General features: G+C 42.3%; 1 protein-coding gene across 2 annotated transcripts in view; it reads right to left on the bottom strand.

Moving 5' to 3' along the window:
- Positions 1-3,569: 3,569 nt before the first annotated feature.
- Positions 3,570-23,267, bottom strand: part of LOC141121149 (uncharacterized) — an 82,338-nt gene continuing 62,640 nt past the window's right edge. For both annotated transcript variants that reach the window (XM_073611065.1, XM_073611066.1), the window contains exons 8-10: positions 15,362-15,475; positions 10,740-10,850; positions 3,570-7,401 (exon numbers count right to left, since the gene is read on the bottom strand). In XM_073611065.1, coding sequence (XP_073467166.1) covers positions 7,292-7,401; positions 10,740-10,850; positions 15,362-15,475 — 335 coding nt within the window. In that variant the 3' untranslated portion in view covers positions 3,570-7,291. The remainder of the gene's footprint in view (positions 7,402-10,739; positions 10,851-15,361; positions 15,476-23,267) is intronic.

Genomic DNA, 23,267 nt, shown 5'->3' with positions numbered 1-23,267 from the left:
GTCTCCAAATTCCTGTATCAATTCAAAAGCCGTGGACAACGAAGCACCTGGATCTTGTAGATACAGGAGCATGTCATCCGCATAAAGGAGACTCGTTCCTCAATCCCCCCCAACCCTAAGTCCATTCATGTAAGGATTATCCCTCAGTTTTGCCGCCAGGGGCTCTATGGCCAAGGCAAACAGAAGAGGGGACAACGGGCACCCCTGTCTGGTCCCCCAGAGGACAGGGAAGGGTTTGAATATAATTCCATTTACCCTCACCCTAATTAATGGGTCAGTGTATAACAGCTTCACCCAGGATATGAACGTAGGCCCAAATCCCATTATCTCCAGGAGACCAAACAGGTAACCCTACTCCACTGAATCAAAGGCCTTCTTGGTGTCCAGAGAGACCACTACTCTCTCCCCAGAATTGTCATGCTCAGTCTGCAGGTTAACAAATAACCTTCTAATATTCATTTGTGCACAACGCCCTTGTATGAAGCCTGTCTGATCCGGGTTAACTAGCTTCAGGATTACCGATTGTAGTCTTCCCGCCAACATTTTCGCAAGAATTTTGGTGTCGACATTCATCAACGAAATGGGTCTATAGGCTTCACATTCTTCAGGATCTTTTCCCCCTTTATGTATTAAGACCACCAGGGCCTCTCGCATAGAGGGGGGCAGTCTCCCCTCCCGCCTAGCAGCCAAAAACACACGTAAGAGTCAGGGCGCTAGTCCACCACCAAAAGTAGTATACCATTCCGAGGGCATACCATCCAGGCCCGGAGATTTCCTAGGGGCAAAGGAAGATATCGCTCCCTCAACCTCCTCCAAAGTTATGTCAGCTTCCAGGGCATTACAGTCCTCACTTGTTAACCGAGGGAGGTCAATGTCATCCAGATAATTTTACAGTGTATTACCCCCCGGTGGGATGCGCGATTTGTAAAGTTCTTTATAAAAATGGGTAAAGACCCGCAGTATGTCACGCACATGAACTTTTTTTGTGGGTTTTGTACCAATTTTAATGGGAGATAAGGCACTTACCTTCACTCTCTGAGATCCACAGGCACTTACTATATTGTCAAAAGCATTGGGACGCCTGCCTTTACACACCCATTACCTTTAATGGCATCCCAGCCTTAGTCCGTAGGGTTCAATATCGAGTTGGCCCGCCCTTTACAGCTATAACAGCTTCAACTCTTCTGGGAAGACTGTCCACAAGGTTTAGGAGTGTGTCTATGGGAATGTGTGACCATTCTTCCAGATGCCCATTTATGAGGTCAGGCACTGATGTTGGAGGAGAAGACCTGGCTCGCAGTCTTCGCTCTAATTCCTCCCAAAAGTGTTCTATCGGGTTGAGGTCAGGACTCTGTGCAGGCCAGTCAAGTTCCTCCACCTCAAAACTCGCTCATCCATGTCTTTATGGACCTTGCTCTGTGTACTGGTGCGCAGTCATGTTGGAACAGGAAGGGGCCATCCCCAAACTGTTCCCACAAAGTTGGGAGCATGAAATTGTCCAAAATGTCTTGGTATGCTGACACCTTAAAGTGGAGTTCCAGTCAGTTATGTGTTTATTAAAAGTCAGAAGCTACAAAAAGTGTAGCTGCAGACTTTTAATAAACAGACACTCACCTGTCCCACGGTCCAGCGATGCGGCTGCCCGAACCTTCAGTTCTCTCCGGGGCCGCCATCACAAGTGTGGGCACCCCGGCTGTGACAGCCAATGTTAATTTCGTCGACTAAAATATTTTCGTCTATTTTAGTCGACTAAAATACGACTAAAACAATTCAGATGACTAAAATATGACTAAAAAGAAAATGGCATTTTAGTCAAAAGACTATTACTAAAAATAAATTGAATTTATATAACAACGGCTAAATCTGTGTCTGTAGTGCATATTCAAATAACCATAAATAATAATATGTTATTAGATTTTTACTCCAGGAGTATATTATATGTGGCAATTCTAAAGAAATAATGCATCAACATTTAACTAAACCCATTTGATTTTAGTCTACTAAAATATGATTAAAACTAAAACAGCTCAGATGACTAAAATACGACTAAAATTAAAATATCATTTTAGTCAAAAGACTATAACTAAAACCAAATCGAAATTTGATGTCAAAATTAACACTGGTGACAGCTTGTGGCTTCACAGCTGGGTGCGCACTGCTCATGCGCGGGTTGTGCTTCGTCAGTGGCCGGCAATCTTCTGGGACCTGTGACATGTCCCAGAAGATTGCAGGGAGGGAGGGGGAGATGAATTTCCGCTCGAGTCGCCTAGGCGGCCAGAGCGGAAGTGGGAGCTGGGTGCCTGTCAAAACTAGGTACCCCCCAAAAAAAAAAAATTCATGCCAAATGTAGCATATAAGGGGATGAGGAGTCCTTAAAGTGGAAGTTATACTTTTGGGTGGAACTCCGCTTTACGAGTTCCCTTCACTGGAACTAAGGGGCCAAGTCCAACCCCTGAAAAACAACCCCACACCATAATCCACCCTCCACCAAATGATTTGGACCAGTGCACAAAGCAATGTCCATAAAGACATGAATGAGCAAGTTTGGGGTGGAGGAACTTAACTGGCCTGCACAGAGTCCTGACCTCAACTCGATAGAACACTTTTGGGATGAATTAGAGCGGAAACTGGGAGCAAGGCCTTCTTGTCCAACATCAGTGCCTGACCTCACAAATGCACTTCTGGAAGAATGGTCAAACATTCCCATAGACACACTCCTAAACCTTGTGGACAGCCTTCCCAGAAGAGTTGAAGCTGTTATAGCTGTAAAGGGTGGGCCAACTCAATATTGAACCCTACGGACTAAGACTGGGATGCCGTTAAAGGTTTTGGGTGTCCCAATACTTTTGGCAATATAGTAAGTGCCTGTGGATCTCAGAGAGTGAAGGTAAGTGCCTTATCTCCCATTAAAATTGGTACAAAACCCACAAAAAAAAAAAATAGCCCCCAAAAACAAATGTCTGCACCAGGAAAACTGAAAAAAGAATAACTTTATTTTAAATTACAGGAGACTTTACATGACTATACAACTGTACATTTTACACTTTACACTATATACAAGAGATGTGTATAAACTCTAAAAACACCAATAACCAACACCCTCCACCCTATAAACTGAATGCAAAAAACCCCAATAAAAAAATGTGAAAGGAAAAATATTACCATATTTATCGGTGTCCAACACACACAGGCATATAACACGCCCCCCAATTTTAGGAGGGAAGTTTAAAGAAAAAAAATTACATTTTAAATAAAGAACTTTGAAGCAAAATTAGGGTCACAGCTCATCAATGCACCCTGTTCAGTGCCCATCTGCAGCCATTAAACTGACAGTATGAAAAAAAAAAAGAAGAATAAACTACAGGAGACTATACATGACTATACAATTGTACATTTTAAACCATACACTATATACATATACAGTATCTCACAAAAGTGAGTACACCCCTCACATTTTTGTAAATATTTTCTTCTATCTTTTCATGTGACAACACTGAAGAAATGACACTTTGCTACAATGTAAAGTAGTGAGTGTACAGCTTGTATAACAGTGTAAATTTGCTGTCCCCTCAAAATAACTCAACACACAGCCATTAATGTCTAAACCACTGGCAACAAAAGTGAGTACACCCCTAAGTGAAAATGTCCAAATTGGGCCCATTAGCCATTTTCCCTCCCTCCGGTGTCATGTGACTTGTTAGTGTTACAAGGTCTCAGGTGTGAATGAGGAGCAGGTGTGTTAAATTTGGTGTTATCGCTCTCACTCTCTCATACTGGTCACTGGAAATTCAACATGGCACCTCATGGCAAAGAACTCTCTGAGTATCTGAAAAAAAAGAATTGTTGCTCTACATAAAGATGGCCTAGGCTATAATAAGATTGTCAAGACCCTGAAACTGAGCTGCAGCACGGTGGCCAAGACCATACAGTGGTTTAACAGGACAGGTTCCACTCAGAATAGGCCTCGCCATGGTCCACCAAAGAAGTTGAGTGCACGTGCTCAGCGTCATATCCAGAGGTTGTCTTTGGGAAATAGACGTATGAGTGCTGCCAGCATTGCTGCAGAGGTTGAAGGGGTGGGGGGTCAGCCTGTCAGTGCTCAGACCATACGCCGCACACTGCATCAAATTGGTCTGCATGGCTGTCATCCCAGAAAGAAGCCTCTTCTAAAGATGATGCACAAGAAAGCCTGCAAACAGTTTGCTGAAGACAAGCAGACTAAGGACATGGATTACTGGAACCATGTCATGTGGTCTGATGAGACCAAGATAAACTTATCTGGTTCAGATGGTGACAAGCGTGTGTGGCGACAACCAGGTGAGGAGTACAAAGACAAGTGTGTCTTGTCTACAGTCAAGCATGGTGGTGGGAGTGTCATGGTCTGGGGCTGCCGGCACTGGGGAGCTACAGAACATTGAGGGAACCATAAATGCCAACATGTACTGTGACATACTGAAGCAGAGCATGATCCCCTCCCTTCAGAGACTGGGCCGCAGGGCAGTATTCCAACTTAACGACTCCATTGCAGCATGCAATTGCATTGCATGCTGCCTTGACACATCTTGAGCACTCAAACACATATGTTAGGATGTTATTCATTGATTTTAGCTCTGCATTTAACACAGTAGTCCCTGACAAATTAGTGAAAAAGTTAAAATCTTTGGGCCTATGTCCATTGCTGCGCTCATAGATTATGGATTTCCTAACAGGCCACAAATGGTGAGAATAGGAGATCAGATGTCTAACACTAATTATTTTGAATACAGGGGTACCACAGGGATGTGTGTTAAGCCCAGGCCCTGTTTACATTCTTCATGCATGACTGTAATCCCATACATGCGTCTAACACTATAGTGAAGTTTGCTGATGACACCACTCTAGTGGGACTCATACAAGATAATGATGAGACAGCTTATAGGCAGGAAATTCAACATTTGGTTGAGTGGTGTAGAGAAAATGATTTAATACTGAATACGGCAAAAACTAAAGAAATAATAGTGGATCATAGGAGATCAAGAAAGATCAATCATTGCCTGGTTTATATAGGTGGTGAGGAGGTGGAAAGGGCGGACACTATTACATTTTTGGGAGTGCATATTACAAGGGAGTTGTCATGGTCTCAAAATACTTTTTTTTTCTAGTGAAAAAAGCGCAGCAGAGACTGTTTTTCCTTCGGAGACTGAAGCAGGCTGGATTGCCCTTAAGGCCCCTTATACACTTATACGACTTGTCCCATGATTTTGTACTGCAAAATCGTATGGCAAGTCATTCTCCGTGATTTTCAATGACTACCATTCATATTGGCACGACTTTAAAGTGGAGTTCCACCCACTTTTACAACTCTTCAGCATCCCTCACTAAACTGTGCACTGTAAACAAATTGGATATTTTAAATTTTTTTTTTCTCAGCACCTACTGTATATCTGCTGTATTCATTTTTCACTTCCTCCTCCCTGGCCGCGGCCCATCGCATCATTTCCTGTTTGCAATGCCTTCTGGGAAGGGGCGGCAACTTCCTCTGATGCTGCCGTTGCTATGGAAACCTGACCTGAAACCTATTACACTGCTTGTGCTGCACTGAGCATGTGCGAGATCTGAAAGGATGAGATCCAGGAAGAAATACAGTCTGGCTTCAGATGCCCACACTTAAGATGGCCACGGCCTGCTGTAAGTTTATAAAATAACAAACTACTGCTATAAAATAACAGAACAGACCTTAGTTTACAGACTAACTTTAATAGAATACATTAAGCTTGTGTATTATAGGGGTATTTTTTATTTAAAAAGTATAATTTTGGCCCGAACACCACTTTAAGTTGTGCCGACTTCAAAGTAGTCCCTGCACTACTTTGGTCCAACTTCCATGCGAATCGTGCAAATCGTATCTGAATAATATAGACATGATTTCAGTACGACTTTGTAAGCACAAGCCTCACACCATGTATGTTTTCATTTGTTAATGCCAAAGTTGTGGCAAAGTCGTACAAAGTAGTACTGCTCCCAAATCGCAGCAAAATCGCGGTAAAATCACGCGACTTTGAAGTCGTTTAAGTGTGAAAGGGGCCTAAGGCTTCTGGTCAATTTCTATCGTTGTACCATTGAGAGTCTTCTTCTCCACTGCGCTGTAGTGTGGTATGCCAGCTGCAGGGCGGAGGATAAGAAGTGCCAGTCTCGTGTGGTGAAAACAGCACAGCGGATCTTAGGAACCGAATTTGGACACAGCATATGACAGCCGATTAAAAAAGCGGGCAAAAGCTATTAGTATTGATCCAACCCACCCAGGTTACAGTGTGTTTGTCCCTTTGCCCTCAGGGAAAAGATATAGAACACTTAAAACGCACACTAATCGCTTAAAGTATACTTTTTTCCCCTAGGGCCGTAATCCCATCAGGTACAGTGTTTTAGGAATTTTATGTGGAATTCTAATATTCTTTTATTTATTTATTTTTAAATAACATTATATATTTAAATAGATATGTGGGCAGGTGCTAGGAGTATGTGTGTGTGGTTTTGTTGAGAAGTGTTTTATTGCTGCTGTAAAGAGTAACCAGAAAAATGTTGTTGTATGTATACAATGACAATAAAGTATATCTATCAAACACACCTCCAAGATGACCACTGCCTTGCTAAAGAAGCTGAGGGTAAAGGTGATGGACTGGCCAAGCATGTCTCCAGACCTAAACCCTATTGAGCATCTGTGGGGCATCCTCAAACGGAAGGTGGAGGAGCACAAGGTCTCTAACATCCACCAGCTCTGTGATGTCGTCATGGAGGAGTAGAAGAGGACTCCAGTGGCAACCTGTGAAGCTCTGGTGACCTCCATGCCCAAGAGGGTTAAGACAGTGCTGGAAAATAATGGTGACCACACAAAATATTGACACTTTGGACCCAATTTGGACATTTTCACTTAGAGGTGTACTCACTTTTGTTGCCAGCGGTTTAGACATTAATGGCTGTGTGTTGAGTTATTTTGAGGGGACAGCAAATTTACACTGTTATACAAGCTGTACACTCACTACTTTACATTGTAGACAAGTGTCATTTCTTCAGTGTTGTCACATGAAAGGATAACACATTACTATCTCCTATATGTAATTCTGTATGATTTTTGCCACGTAAAAATGAATGCCAATTGGCCGCAGGTGACATCCCTAGTTCTTCCATGTTCTTTATATATAAGAAACCAATTAAAAAGCTGTGCTGGCTTACAATACCAACATTTACACAGATGGGGGTCACCCTTTTAAGTCTGATCAGTGCAAATCAATGTCAGTCTTCAGTTTATATTTGCTCAGAGTTCATGGTTTTTGATGGTGTCAAGAAAGGGTTTTGTAACAGATGGAGGTAGACTGCGATCAGTGGGAGGGCCATTGTTTCTTCTAGTGGTGTTCCTTGTACAACCTGTGAACATGAATTTAGTATACAGGATAAGAGTCCATGAAGAATCAACATAATGGGGTTGATTTACTAAAGGCAAATAGGCTGTTCATTTTCAGGGAATTTTTTGCCAGAGTTTAGTAAACGCAGTGAAATTTCACTTTGTAAAGAATACCCAATCACGTGCAAGGAAAAATTGCATTCACTAAGCTCTGGGGAAAATTCCTCTGCAAAGAGAACAACCTATTTGCCTTTAATAAATCAAGTGACAAATCAAATCACTGACAAAGACAAGAACCTTGCTGAAAAACAAGTTGCATTTTCCCAATGAGGCATTTTGCTGTCAGTCCTTTCTGCATGATAAATATCGTTTTCTGACCCTTTAGAGGACTTATGTAGCTTTTTTTTTTTTTTTTTTTGTAGTCCATTTCCTAGCATCTCTAAGAGATAAAAATCTTGCATATGAATATTTTATATCCCAATTGAACATTCAGATGAAATAATAGCTAAATATGTTTTAGGTGCATCAAAACAAAAGGTGTATAGTGTCTTATGGTTCATTAGAAAGCAGCCAGAGCTGCATAAATAGCCTATTCCCTGGCAGCAGCTGCAGAGTGGTACCCCTGCCCTATGTGGAGAATAGGGATGAACTTGGGTTGGGTCCGTGCACGTTTACCTAAACGCGGAAGAAATCTGCCAGTAACCCTCATCTGCATATACTTAAAGGGGCGGGGGTTCTCATAACATCATTGTCTATACTAGATCTACAGGCATATGGCTATATTAGGTAAATGATGTCAAAAGCATGGGCCGTACACCAGATTAATCTCTGGAGGAGAAGCAATGGTCCTCTATACCAGCGGTCACCAACCAGTGGTCCGTGGACCATTGATGGTCCATGAGAACATTTTGGTGGTCCCCAGGGGTTCTTCCACAAATCAACATTGTGCTGGATGTATACCGCCCAATGTTGTTTCCAGTGTTGTCCCCAGTGCGCGCTGAAAGTCAATACTGTCAGTGTGCATTGACCCAATGCCCCCTCTGTAGCTCCGGCTCCTGCGAACTCAGAGGGAGGCGCTGGGAGTAGTGCAGAGAGTGGGAGGTGAAGGAGGAGGGGACTTTCAATGGCAGTGCTGATCACAGACTGTGGGAGGGAGCACCGAGCTCAAGCACATGGCTGAATGAGGAGGTGAGATCCAACGATGAGTATGTGTAAGGCAGTAGTGCGATGCAGAATATAGGGGGGCAGAGAGTTGGAGCATTGTGTGTATAACCACTTTCCGCCGAGCGTACGCAGATATACGGCCTCGGGTTTCGGGGGTTATACCGGGATGATGCCTGCAGCTGCAGGCATCATCCTGGTACCGTTCTTTAGAGCAGGCGATTTCCAGGGATAACAACTGATGCGGCTCAAAGCCGCTGGATTGTTATCCCGGAGGAGCGGGAGGGGACGTCCCCCCCTCCCGCTGCCTCCCGCCGCTCTGACTGGGCCTCCTGTCCCACCGGGAGACCCGATCCTTGATCCGCCACTTCCAGCGGCTAAAGACAGACTGGCATGAAGCAGGAAATGGCTTTGTTAAAGTCTCCTGAATGTAAACACGGAAGTGTCACGACGTCACTCCCGGGTTACTCGGCTGTCAATGGCGCGGATTTTAAAAAATATACAGTATTCAGAATCACCATTTTTTGGCGATCTGAATACTTTGAAGTGCAAAGGAGGGATTGGAGGTCTTTTAGACCCCCGATCCCTCCATAAAGAGTACCTGTCACCACCTATTACTGTCACAAGGGATGTTTACGTTCCTTGTGACAGCAATAAAAGTGATCAATTTTTTTTTTTAAACTCAATTTAATAATTTTTATATTGACCTCCTCTGTAACTCTAATCTGGTAACCGTAAAAAAATTTTTAAAGCGTCGCCTATGGAGATTTTTAGGTACCGTAGTTTGTTGCCATTCCACGAGTGCGTGCGATTATAAAGCGTGACATGTTTCGTACCTATTTACTCGGCGTAACATCATCTTTCACATTATACAAAAAAATTGGGCTAACTTTACTGTTTCATTTTTTTTAAATTCATGAAAGTGTCCCTTTTCCCAAAAAGTTGCATTGAAAACACTGCTGCACAAATACAGTGTGACATAAAATATTGCAACAATCACCATTTTATTGTCTAGATTCTCTGCTAAAAAATATATATATATATATATATATATATAATGTTTGGGGGTTCTAAGTAATTTTCTAGCAAAATATATGGATTTTAACTTGTAAACACCAAATGTCTGAAAGGGATAAGGCAGCAGTTTGATCGGCGGGGAGGGGGACAGAGAGTTGGAGCATTGTGTGTATAAGGCAGCAGTTTGATCCGGGGGGAGGGGGACAGAGAGCTGGAGCATTGTGTGTATAAGGCAGCAGTTTGATCCGGGGGAAGGGGGACAGAGAGCTGGAGCATTGTGTGTATAAGGCAGCAGTTTGATCCGGGGGGAGGGAGCAGAAAGCTGGAGCATTGTGTGTATAAGGCAGCAGTTTGATCCAGGGGGAGGGGGCAGAAAGCTGGAGCATTGTGTGTATAAGGCAGCAGTTTGATCCGGGGGGAGGGAGACAGAGAGTTGGAGCATTGTGTGTATAAGGCAGCAGTTTGATCCGGGGGGAGGGGGACAGAGAGTTGGAGCATTGTGTGTATAAGGCAGCAGTTTGATCCAGGGGGAGGGGGCAGAAAGCTGGAGCATTGTGTGTATAAGGCAGCAGTTTGATCCGGGGGGAGGGGGACAGAGAGTTGGAGCATTGTGTGCATAAGGCAGCAGTTTGATCCGGGGGGAGGGAGACAGAGAGTTGGAGCATTGTGTGTATAAGGCAGCAGTTTGATCCAGGGGGAGGGGGCAGAAAGCTGGAGCATTGTGTGTATAAGGCAGCAGTTTGATCCGGGGGGAGGGGGACAGAGAGTTGGAGCATTGTGTGCATAAGGCAGCAGTTTGATGCAGTAAAGAGAGGCAGAGATATATAGAAAAAAAAATGGCACAAGAGAGATGGTACCATTCAAAGTACCACTTGAATGAGCCTCAGGGATGTAGTTCCCGAGCCTCTCCGAGTGTTTCCGAGTGCATCAGAGCGGCTCTGAGCGGTTTCTGAATGTCTCTGGCCCCCCTCCCCCACCTTTGACCACATGCGGTACTGCATACGATAGAAGTCCCTGTGGAACGAATAATCTGTGTTTCCATTGACTTCTATAGGGAAACTCGCTTTGATATACGAGTGCTTTGGATTACAAGCATTCTTCTGGAACGAATTATGCTCGTAATCCAAGGTTCCACTGTACTCTCAACTTTGCAATAAATCTAAAGTTTTTAGGATATACTTACATAAGCAAAAACATATGAACGGTAGACAGACGATAACAAAGAAACTGCTGGCAAAAATTGGAAGGATGAAAGAATTCAAGCTGTGGAAGATGTCACCTGAAGTGCCGGAATCTGAAAAACAATAGACAATTAACATTGTGTTTTATATGCACTGCAATTGTCCTTGCAGGTTCCCTTAAAAAATGTTCCTATCGCCTGTTGTAGATTTTAAAATGAGAGCCAAATGGGAGAATCTGCAGGGAGGGCAAGTCCATATCTGCAACTATATGTATCATCATTCTTAATGATCACAATTGGTGAACTGGTGAACTTTACTGACATTTGGATGCCTAATCTGAACCCCATTAATCAATGAGGGGAGAAATTTACAAATAACTTATGAACATGTTTTAGGCTAATAGGCAAGGGACTATCAATCTCCAGTAATCCAAAACTGCCCCTACACAATCACAACAACAATCGGGAGAACAGGTGATTGGAGAGCAAGTAGCTTTTGGCAGTGCAGGGGGAATGTCGGATCATTGAAGATAAATGTTTTGGTGGAAGCATTTTCGTGGTGTGAATTGCCCATTTTGTCAATGACATTACTTTAATTGGGCACCCCTATACTTTTTAAGACATTTAGGCAATATGGTTTAAGAATATTGTTTTTGGGTATCAGCCTCATTTGGACTACATGCTGAAAAAAAAAGTGGTTTCGTCCAAAATTCTTGGTTTCACCGCAAGGGTCATGAGAAGCTAGAGAATGATTGTATCAGTGTCTACATGGATGGATGGATCTCCCTCTACTCCTATTGTATTCTGACAGCTGTCAGCGATAACTAAATGCTGCCACTGTTTGTCCAAAAACGTTCTGCCTAGATCTTAGAAATGTTTAATTGAAGGCTGTTGGGTGGGATTGTGGTGATAGGGCCACCGGCATTTTGTCCAGCTCTCGAATTTTGTCCAGCTCATTCGGAATGGGCTGAAATTCACACAGTGTATGGCCAGCTCTAAACTTTACTGTTAACTGTTGAATTCTTTACTGAGAGTCTTCTTATGAGTCAAAATAATGTATATATATCTATCATGTATATCTAATTACAACATCTAGATCAGCGGTCTCCAAACTGCAGCCTGGGGGGCCAAATGCGGCCCTTTACGGCTCTTTGGGCATTATTCCGTCCACTGACACCATCAAAAGAGCACAATTCCTCCTACTGACAGCAGTGTGTCAGGGCTGGGCTCAGCCATTCCTTCTCTGAGCTTGCCGCTCCGCTGTCGGCTATTTGCCAGCTCCCATCTCTCTCCACAGTTACTCAGCTGTTGATGATATCCTGCTCGTCAGTCCTGCCTACTTAAGCCGTCCAGTCCAGATGATCTCTGCCTTCGCCTTGGTCAACATCACAGAGATGCTTTCCTGCATTCCTGTTAAAAGACTTGCTTTGCTGACATCCCTTCTGGCTCCAGATCCTGCTTGCTGTTTTACTATGCTCATCTCCAGCTCCTTGACGTTTGGCTTGTCTGACTATCCGTTCTGGTTCCTGAACTCTGGCTATGTTTTGACTAAGTTTTGTTCTATTTACTTTTATTATTAAACAAGTGTGATATAACTGTGCTTTTGTCTCGGTCTGATTTCATGGTCTCTGACACAGTGATGGGGCAACATTTCTTCCATTGACACCAACTATGGGGCATAAATCCTTCCATTGATTCCAGTGATGGGGCATTATTCCTCCCTCTAATACCAATGATGGGGCACTATTCTTCCCACTAATACCAATGATGGGGCACTATTCCTCCCACTAATACCAATGATGGGGAACTATTCCTCCCAATAATACCAATGATGGGGCATTATTCCTCCCACAGTGATGGGGCAATATTCCTCCCGCTGACACCAACAATGGAGCACTATTCCTCTTATTAACACCAATGATGGGGCATAAATCCTTCCATTGATTCCAGTGATGGGGCACTATTTCTCCCACTAATACCAATGATGGGGCACTATTCCTCCCACTAATACCAGTAATGGGACACTATTCCTCCCACTAATACCAATGATGGGGCACTATTCCTCCCACCAGTGATGGGGCGCTATTCCTCCCACTATTACCAATGATGGGGCACTATTCCTCCCACTAATACCAATGATGGGGCACTATTCCTCCCACTAATACCAATGATGGGGCACTATTCCTCCCAATAATACCAATGATGGGGCAATATTCCTCCCAATGATACCAATGAGGGGGCAATATTCCTCCCGCTGACACCAACAATGGAGCACTATTCCTCCCATTAACACCAATGATGGGGCATAAATCCTTCCATTGATTCCAGTGATGGGTCACTATTCCTCCCACTAATACCAGTAATGGGACACTATTCCTCCCACTAATACCAATGATAGGGCACTATTCCTCCTATTAACACCAATGATGGGGCATAAATCCTTCCATTGATTCCAGTGATGGGGCACTATTCCTCCCACTAATACCAATGATGGGGCACTATTCCTCCCAATAATACCAATGATGGGGTAATATTCCTCCCGCTGACACCAACAATGGAGCACTATTCCTCCCATTAACACCAATGATGGGGCAAGATTCCTCCCAATGACGCCAACCATGGGGCACTAGTCTTCCAACTGACACAAAAAATAGGGCACTGTTTATTCCCACTGGATGCCAGGACATTTTCTACACCCACTGTCCACAGTCTAGCCCCCTAAAGTCTGAAGGACAGTAAACTGGCCCTTTGTTTAGAAAGTTTGGAGACCCCTAATCTAGATTAAAGTGGAGTTCCACCCACTTTTACAACTCTTCAGCATCCCTCACTAAACTGTGCACTGTAAACGAATTGGATATTTTAAAAAAAATTTTCTCAGCACCTACTGTATATCTGCTGTATTCATTTTTCACTTCCTCCTCCCTGGCCGTGGCCCATCGCATCATTTCCTGTTTACAATGCCTTCTGGAAAGGGGCAGCAACGTCCTCTGACACTGTCGTTTCTATGGAAGCCTGACCTGAAACCTATTACACTGTTTGTGCTGCACTGAGCATGTGCGAGATCTGCAAGGATCAGATCCAGGAAGAAATACAGTCTGGCTACAGATGCCCACACTTAAGATGGCCACGGCCTGCTGTAAGTTTATAAAATAAAAAACTACTGCTATAAACTAACAAAACAGACCTTAGTTTACAGACTAACTTTACTAGAATACATTAAGCTTGTGTATTATAGGGGTATTTTTATTTAAAAAGTATAATTTCGGCCGGAACACCACTTTAAAGTATACTGTCATCATTGGTATTGTTACCCTCAAACATGAGATGGTAATAGTCAGAGCTATTTGGCCCGTGGACAAATGTCTAGTGAAGCTTAGCTAGAGAAAACAGAAACAAGCTTCAAAATATACATGTTTAGATAATGTGTTCCTTTTTTTATTTCCTTCTCTGGCCAACTCTGGACATTTGTGGGTAAATTCAGCTTCACAGCTTAGGAAACAGGAATCCTTCTTTTCTTTCTCTAGTTTGATGATCTGCATAGCTAAAAAGTAGCTCTTCACATGAAACAGGAAAGTATGGGGTTTAAAAAAGAAGTATGGGATTGTTTTTGTTTTCTTTTTTCCCCAACCATACTTACCTCAGTGGATGCAGCATTGTTCCGATGCTGCATCTGTCCCCCGCCGGCTCTAAGGCTGAGAACCAAGCGATCAAATCCCGCTGATCGCTCAGTTCTCAGAGCTTCCTGAGCAGAGAGCTGGAGACTGGAGACCCCCCTTGCTTACTGGAGTGCTGGGCTGTGGACGGGGCGGAAGCGGCCGGCTCAGGCTCCCAGAGGATTGCTGAGAGGCTTGGCTCTGCACCGGGTGCCGGTCCAGGTATGTGGGCGGATCCCGACTTCATTGCCGGCTCTGTACCGACCTGCTGTAAACGGGTTACAGAATTGAAAAATGAACTGTACTTCTGTGATCCACAGGAGAAGTACAGCCAAACAAGCTTTAGCTGTACTTCTTTAATTATAAAAAAGCTACATGGCTATTTGTCCAGCAAAATTACAATTACTACATTTATTTTGTGCGAATGGAATGTTCTCAGGCTATTTCCTCGACAGGTTGAATGTTACTGATTTTATATATATTTTTAAAAAAAGATTACTAAAAAATACCACAATATGGCCACTAAATGGAGCTTATGATCATAGGAAACACTTAAATACTGTGATTGTCAGCTCCATCTACTGGCCATAATGTGGTATTTTCCTAAAGAACTCTAATTTTTTATTAATCAATAACTTTCAAACAGTAGAGGAAATAGCCTGAGAACATTCCACTTTGCAAAACCAATATAACAGCAGTCTTAGTGGACAAATTGCTATGCAAACTATTTTATAAATACACCACTTGTGTCAAATAGCACATTCTAGTATTCGTTTTTACTAAAATAACCACATAACACAAGAGGTGGAGATTGTACAAGAGGGGCTGTCATTAGTCAGCTGTGTCCTGGGCAATATTCTGTCTAAATATCACCCTGCCTATAACTGGAAGTCCTGGACTCAATATGCAGATATTATTTGAATATAATTTCTCTACTCAGATACGTCTCTGTTCAGATTTATACGTACTTACCCATAGTGGAGTATGAAATCCATACAAGCAGGGTGAATAACAGCTGCATGCACAGTAATACCCAGAGCCAAAACTTTTTAGCATACTTCTTACACTTTGACCAAAATCCCGCAGCTGGAAATCCAAAAACAAATAAAAATTTAAGTGGAACATACTGTAACACACTAGGGAGCACAAATCCTGCTCCTTAATCCTCAAAGCATCTGTCAAACAATAACATCACAATTAGGGTTGCACCGAAAGCGTTTGTTAACCCCCCCAAAAAAAAGGACCCTGCTCCTTTAAAGCATGTTATGTGCAGTGCTTGTCCGGTGTCATTTGGCCCCCTGTAACACCTAAAAAACCTGGCTGATCCTGCCAGTTTCTACCCACCCCTGTGTAAACTGACCACGGTGTATCATGGCTGCTGGGACCAGACACTGTGGTCAGTTTGTTCATTTTCGTTTTTATGCTTTTTTCAGAAATTCGAAAATTCCGATTTTCAAATTTCCGAATTTTCAAATTTCCGAATTTTCAAATTACCGAATTCCAAATTTCCGAATTTTTGATTTCTGAATTTCTGAATTTTCGAATTCTGAATTTACGAATTTTCAAATTTCCAAATTTTCGAATTCCGAATTTCCACATTTTTCAAATTTCCGAATTTCGAATTTTCAAATTTCCAAATTTCGAATTTTCAAATTTCCGAATTTCTGAATTTCCGAATTTTCAATTTCCGAAATTTCCAATTTCCGAAATTTCCAATTTCCGAAATTCAAAATTCAGAAATTCAAAAATTCAGAAACTCGAAATTCAGAAATTGGAAAATTCGCAAGTTCGGAAATGAACAAATTTGTCAAAATTTGTTAAGAAACGAATTTGGAACTAAACAAATTGCACATGTCTACTATCTGCTCTCCTCTCTGCTCCTGTGTCCTCCTCCCCCTCCCCTCTCTCTCTCTCTCTCTCTCTCTCTCTCTCTCTCTCTGTGAGCCGCCCCTCCCCCCTCCTGCTGCTCTCATAACACTAACCTGTATACACCATCAGCACTGCCTCTTATTGCAGTGTCCCCCTCTGTGAATGATTTATGAATATAAATGCTGTAAATACCTCACTTAAGAGTTGAGATTGCGATCACATGACCAGCCAGCTCTCTCCTCCCCTCCTCCTCTCCTCCTCCCCTCCAGACTGACATCAGCAGAGGAATTTCAGCCCCGCCCACTGCATCTCTCAGAGGAGGAAAGGAGAAAGCTGGCCAGTCATGTGATCACAATCTCGGCAGTGAAATTAGGTATTTACAGCATTTATTTTTATAAATCACACACAGAGGGGGATACTACAGTAGGAGGCAGTGCTGATGGTGTATACTGGTTAGAGTGGCTTAACAACCACTTTAAGCATTTGCAGGAGTATCGGTAATCGTATAAATGCTTCCATACCTGAAACTAATACTTTTGAGCTTGTTTCTTTCAGCTGTCAGCGGGATTCCCCCACTGACAGCTGAAAAAAAAAAGCAGGCAATTATCGGTTGTTAAGGAGCAGGGCCGCCGCATCCTTAACAACTGATGGCTCATTCAGCTGTCAGTGGGATTCCCCCGTGGACAGCTGAAGTATAAAGCAAGTCCCGGAAATTGGGGCTGCCAAAAAAAAAAAAAAAGGAGCCAGGCAATGTTTATCAATACCATTGCTCAGCCACTGAAACAGAAAGATAAAAAGAAACATTGTTTTGCTTTGTATCTGTTTCTTCATCTAAAGATCAAAGGGATGAACTTCCCTCTGATCTTTTAAGTCAGATAAAAGTCAAGTGAAAAAACATTTTTTTTTTTTTTTTATTAAATGTTCCTTTGTTTTAACCCCTTATCAACCCTTAATTTACTCTAATCAGCCTTAAAGGAGTTGTAAAGGCAGAAGTTTTTTTTATCTTAATACATTCTATGCATTAAGATAAAAAACCTTCTGGGTGTAGCAACCTCCCCAGCACCCCCCTAATTACTTACCTGAGCCTCATCTCTGTCCAGCGATGTCCACGAATGTCTAAACCGTACGGGACACTCCTCCTGATTGGCTGAGACACAGCAGCGGCACCATTGGCTCCCGCGGCAATCAAAGTCAGTCAGCCAATTAGGGGAGAAAGGAGGCGGGGCCAGGTCAGAGACTCCATGTCGGAATGGATACACAGAGCTGTGACTCGGCTCGGGTGCCCCCATGAGAAGCTACTGGCTGTGGGGGCACTCGATAGGAGGGAGGGGCCAGGAGCAACAAAGCAGGACCTGAGAAGAGCAGTATCTGGGCTGCTCTGTGCAAATCCACTGCACAGAGGAGGTAAGTATAACATGTTTGTTTTGTTTTCTTTTTTATTTTAACTTTCCAATCACTTTAATTAACTCCTTATTCTCCTTCTCCATATAATTATTCTTTTCCCGCCTATAATTTTTTTCTATTTTATAAACTATTAATAATGGAAAAAGTTACATGAATCTTGTTCAAAATTAGTGAAATTTTGGTGAACTCCATACTTTATAGGGCTAATAAGTAAGCTATTATCAAATAAAAGGAGTGGGAAGCCAGGCACGTGGACCACATGATGGGTTACTGCCATGGGAACCTGCAAAGTTTTCATGTAAAAGGTTGTGATGCTCAAACCTAGCAAACCCCTGGGATATGCTATGAACCTATGGTAGCAACAAACCGCTTCCGGACCAGTCGCCGCAGTTATACTGCGGCAGGTTGGCTCCCCTGCGCGAAACCACGTAGCTATACGTTGGCTCGCGGGGTATGGATAGCAGGCGGGGGTGCCGATGCTCGTGGCCGACGGTCGCGATCACTGCCAGCCACGAGCGATCGTGACCAGGAGATACAGAACAGGGACGAGTGTGTGTAAACACACACCTCCCTGTTCTGTTCTGACAGGAGTGACAGATCGTGTGTTCCTATTAACTAGGAACCACGATCTGTCACTTCCTCTAGTCAGTCCCCTCCCCCTTTCAGTTAGAATCACCTCCCAGGGAACACAGTTAACCTCTTCACCGCCCCTAGTGTTAACCCCTTCACTGCCAGTGTCATTTTTACAGTAATCAATGCATTTTTAATCACACTGATCGCTGTAATAATGCCAATGGTTCCCAAAATGTGTCACAATTGTCCGATGTGTCCGCCATAATGTCGCGGTCACGATAAAAATCGCAGATCGCTGCCATTACTAGTAAAAAAAAAAAAAATAATGATAAAAATGCCATAAATCTATTCCCTTTTTGTAGACGCTATAACTTTTGCGCAAACCAATCAATATACGCTTATTGTGATTTTTTTATACCAAACATATGTAGAAGAATACATATCGGCCTAAACTGAGAAAAAAAAATATCTTTTTAAAAAAAAAATGGGGATATTTATTATAGCAAAAAGTACAAAATATTGTGTTTTTTCAAAATTGTGGCTCTTTTTTGTTTATAGCGCAAAAAATAAAAACTGCAGAGGCGATCAAATACCACCAAAAGAAAGCTCTATTTGTGGGAAAAAAAGGATGTCAATTTTGTTTGGGTACAACGTCACACGACCGCACAATTGTAAATTAAAGTGACGCAGTGCCGAATCGCAAAAAACGCTCTGGTCAGGAAGGGGGTAAATTCTTCCGGGGCTGAAGTGGTTAACCTAATTTCCAATAATAAGGTAGGGATCCCATTCATAGCAGGGTACCTATGCTGAAATGAATGTGTAAGAACCAGTGCGCAAGAACCCAATGTATACAGGGAGCTATGGAACTGACGGTAAAATACCCGATGGGGAGCTGCCAACATAGATAGGTTCACTCAGTTCCCCCAAAAAAGATATTCGATAGAGATATGTGGCGCTACTCCATCAATCAGTAAAAAATCCAAAAACGCAACTAAGATGAACTAAGCTGTAAGGATGAAATAAACAAAGTGGGCTCCACCTAATATAATACCAGAAACAATATTTAAAGCCTCAAAATATCACCATGTATGAATATATCAAAAATTCTTGCAATGCAAATAACCAGCAGTCGAATGCTCAAAATAATAAATAGTCTCAGTGCTCAATATATAAATAATGTCAACTACCCCTCATCAGGTGGCAAAAAATATGTATAAGTGAACCTGTGAGTATATAACGCTGCCTTCCCAGACTAAAAAACTCCAAAGACCAAAACACTAATGGCGTCCAATGTCTCACAGACAGTGGCTGGAGATCAAATCATTTCTAGTGCTAGATGACAAAATAAATAAATCATCAACATGAACTACAAAGTGAATGTGTTAGCATACAGTGCAAAAAAGAATATTTTAAGGTCAGCAAAAATTCCCATCTGATCTACAATGTGAAAATAAATCCCATAATAATGTTGCAGTCATATCTAAATCTAATCCATAATTAATAATAATCGTTGAAAATACTTGTGAAAAACAATAAATAAAATATCATAAATAATAAAATGAATAGGAATAAATAAACATCAAATGTAATAGGACAAGTAATCCCACAGAAGAGATACTGTCCCAAATGGTGACAATAGTGCAATTAGTCCATATAGAAAGTGCAGTAGTGATAAGTGACTTCCAAAAAAACAGTCTTTAAATATAGTGCAAAATGTGCAGTGACTGGTGTTTTTTTCTTCTATGCACGTACTAGTGCATCTCTCAAGTGTTTCCCCCAGCCTCTCACCTCCAGCGGCGGCCCCCAATGGGCCAAGTAGAGCGGATAAGTATTCTAGGAGAGGATGTATTTTCTGCAGTGTTTCTTTGGTAACGAATAAATCCGTCTCTCTGCAACTTTTCCCGCAGCTCCCAGCACTCACAGCAATCCCAGCAGTTTGTTTAGAAACAAAGGAGAGGTCTCATGGTGTAGTATGAAATACACGTTTATTCAAAAAATATATAGCAACTTACATTAAAATTAGCAGCGATCAGTAGATGTGTATGGCTTCCGGGTTCGGCCGTCCCCGAGAAGCGTAGGCACCTGACTCCTCCTACCCTGATCCTCCTACCCTGATCCTGGTCAGGGTAGGAGGAGTCAGGTGCCTACGCTTCTCGGGGACGGCCGAACCCGGAAGCCATACACATCTACTGATCGCTGCTAATTTTAATGTAAGTTGCTATATATTTTTTGAATAAACGTGTATTTCATACTACACCATGAGACCTCTCCTTTGTTTCTAAACAAACTGCTGGGATTGCTGTGAGTGCTGGGAGCTGCGGGAAAAGTTGCAGAGAGACGGATTTATTCGTTACCAAAGAAACACTGCAGAAAATACATCCTCTCCTAGAATACTTATCCGCTCTACTTGGCCCATTGGGGGCCGCCGCTGGAGGTGAGAGGCTGGGGGAAACACTTGAGAGATGCACTAGTACGTGCATAGAAGAAAAAAACACCAGTCACTGCACATTTTGCACTATATTTAAAGACTGTTTTTTTGGAAGTCACTTATCACTACTGCACTTTCTATATGGACTAATTGCACTATTGTCACCATTTGGGACAGTATCTCTTCTGTGGGATTACTTGTCCTATTACATTTGATGTTTATTTATTCCTATTCATTTTATTATTTATGATATTTTATTTATTGTTTTTCACAAGTATTTTCAACGATTATTATTAATTATGGATTAGATTTAGATATGACTGCAACATTATTATGGGATTTATTTTCACATTGTAGATCAGATGGGAATTTTTGCTGACCTTAAAATATTCTTTTTTGCACTGTATGCTAACACATTCACTTTGTAGTTCATGTTGATGATTTATTTATTTTGTCATCTAGCACTAGAAATGATTTGATCTCCAGCCACTGTCTGTGAGACATTGGACGCCATTAGTGTTTTGGTCTTTGGAGTTTTTTAGTCTGGGAAGGCAGCGTTTTATACTCACAGGTTCACTTATACATAATTTTTGCCACCTGATGAGGGGTAGTTGACATTATTTATATATTGAGCACTGAGACTATTTATTATTTTGAGCATTCGACTGCTGGTTATTTGCATTGCAAGAATTTTTGATATATTCATACATGGTGATATTTTGAGGCTTTAAATATTGTTTCTGGTATTATATTAGGTGGAGCCCACTTTGTTTATTTCATCCCTACAGCTTAGTTCATCTTAGTTGCGTTTTTGGATTTTTTACTGATTGATGGAGTAGCGCCACATATCTCTATCGAATATCTTTTTTGAGGGTACCTATGCTGTTGTGTTCCACTTTCATGTAATTTTTCTGTCTTGTATTGTAACTGCATGAGCAGCCATTTTTCTGTAGCATGCTGATATCTAGTGGCAAGCGTGAACCACTACTACTGGTTTACTAATGCAATTTTGATATCTTCCCCTGTCCTCCCCTCCTTTTTAGTGCTATCTGTTTAAGACCTAGCTAGAACCTCCCTGCATTTTTCATTTTCCCTCAGTCAGTGTTAGATTTTTTTTTTTTGCAGAGACAGGGCTTAGGATAGTTATTGTCTTCTTACACTTTAAAAGACTGGAAAAACATCCTCTGTACTGCCATTGTCTGAAGTAAAATTCCGTTGGATTCAACTTCTGTGTCTTATTGAAGTTGTCTGTGGATGGTGCCAAGTAAACAGGTGTCCAGAGAGACTGGGTCTAAGGAGGTACATCAATGCATAAAGGGGCATTTGAAACAGAATGCCTTTCTTAGTGAACCAGTAAGAAGTTCTGAGACCCCCTCTACCAGTACAGCAAAGCGCCCATTTACAGTGCACCTGGAAAGCATTCACAGAGCTTCACTTTTTACACATTTTGTTATATTACAGCCTTATTCCAAAATGGATTAAACTCATTATTTTCCTAAAAAATTCTACAAACAATACCCCATAAGGATAACGTGAAAGACATTTGTTTGAAATCTTTGCAAATTTATTAAAAATAAAAAAACAAAAAAAAATCCCATGTACATAAGTATTCACAGCCTTTGCTCATTACTTTGGTAAAGCTCCTTTGGCACCAATTACAGCCTCAAGTCATTTTGAGTATGATGCTACAAGCTTGGCCCACCTATTTTTGGGCAGTTTCTCCCATTCTTCTTTGCAGGACCTCTCAAGCTCCATCAGGTTGGATGGGAGCATCGGTGCAAAGCCATTTTCAGATATCTTCAGAGATGTTCAATCAGGTTCAAGTCTGAGCTCTGCCTGGGCCACTCAAGGACATTCACAGAGTTTTCCACTTAGCCACTCCTTTGTTATCTTGGCTGTGTGTTTAGGGTTGTTGTCCTGTTGGAAGATAAACCTTTACCCCAAGTCTGAGTTCCAGAGCACTCTGGAACAGGTTTTCATGAAGGATGTCTCTGTACATTGCTGCATTCATCATTCCCTCGATCCCGACTAGTCTCCCAGTTCCTGCCGCTGAAAAACATCCCCACAGCATGATGCTGCCACCACCATGCTTCACTGTAGGGATGGTATTGGCCAGGTGATGAGCGGTGCCTGGTTTCCTCCAGACATGACGTTTGCCATTCAGACCAAAGAGTTCAGTCTTTGTTTTATCAGACCAGATAATTTTGTTTCTCATGGAAAAATAGTCTTATAGTCTGAGAGTCCTTCAGGTGACTTTTGGCAAACTCCAGGCAGACTATCATGTGCTTTTTACTGAGGAGTGGCTTCTGTCTGTTCTTCTGGAAAGTTCCCTTCTTCTCCCTCGATCGCTCAGTTTGGCCAGGTGGCCCACTCTAGGAGGAGTCCTGTTGGTTTCAAAATTCTTCCATTTATGGATGATGGAGGCCACTGCTGCAGACATTTTTCTGTACCCTTCCCCAAATCTGTGCCTCAAAACAATCCTGTGTCGGAGGTCTACAGACAATTTCTTGGACTTCATGGGTTGGTTTGTGCTCTGACATGCACCGTCAACTGTGGGACCTTATACAGACAAGCGTGTGCCATTCCAAATCATGTCCAATCAAC

Source organism: Aquarana catesbeiana, linkage group LG01 (assembly GCF_042186555.1).
Source record: "Aquarana catesbeiana isolate 2022-GZ linkage group LG01, ASM4218655v1, whole genome shotgun sequence".
Classification (NCBI taxonomy): domain Eukaryota; kingdom Metazoa; phylum Chordata; class Amphibia; order Anura; family Ranidae; genus Aquarana; species Aquarana catesbeiana.
This window is presented reverse-complemented; position numbering and strand designations above follow the sequence as displayed.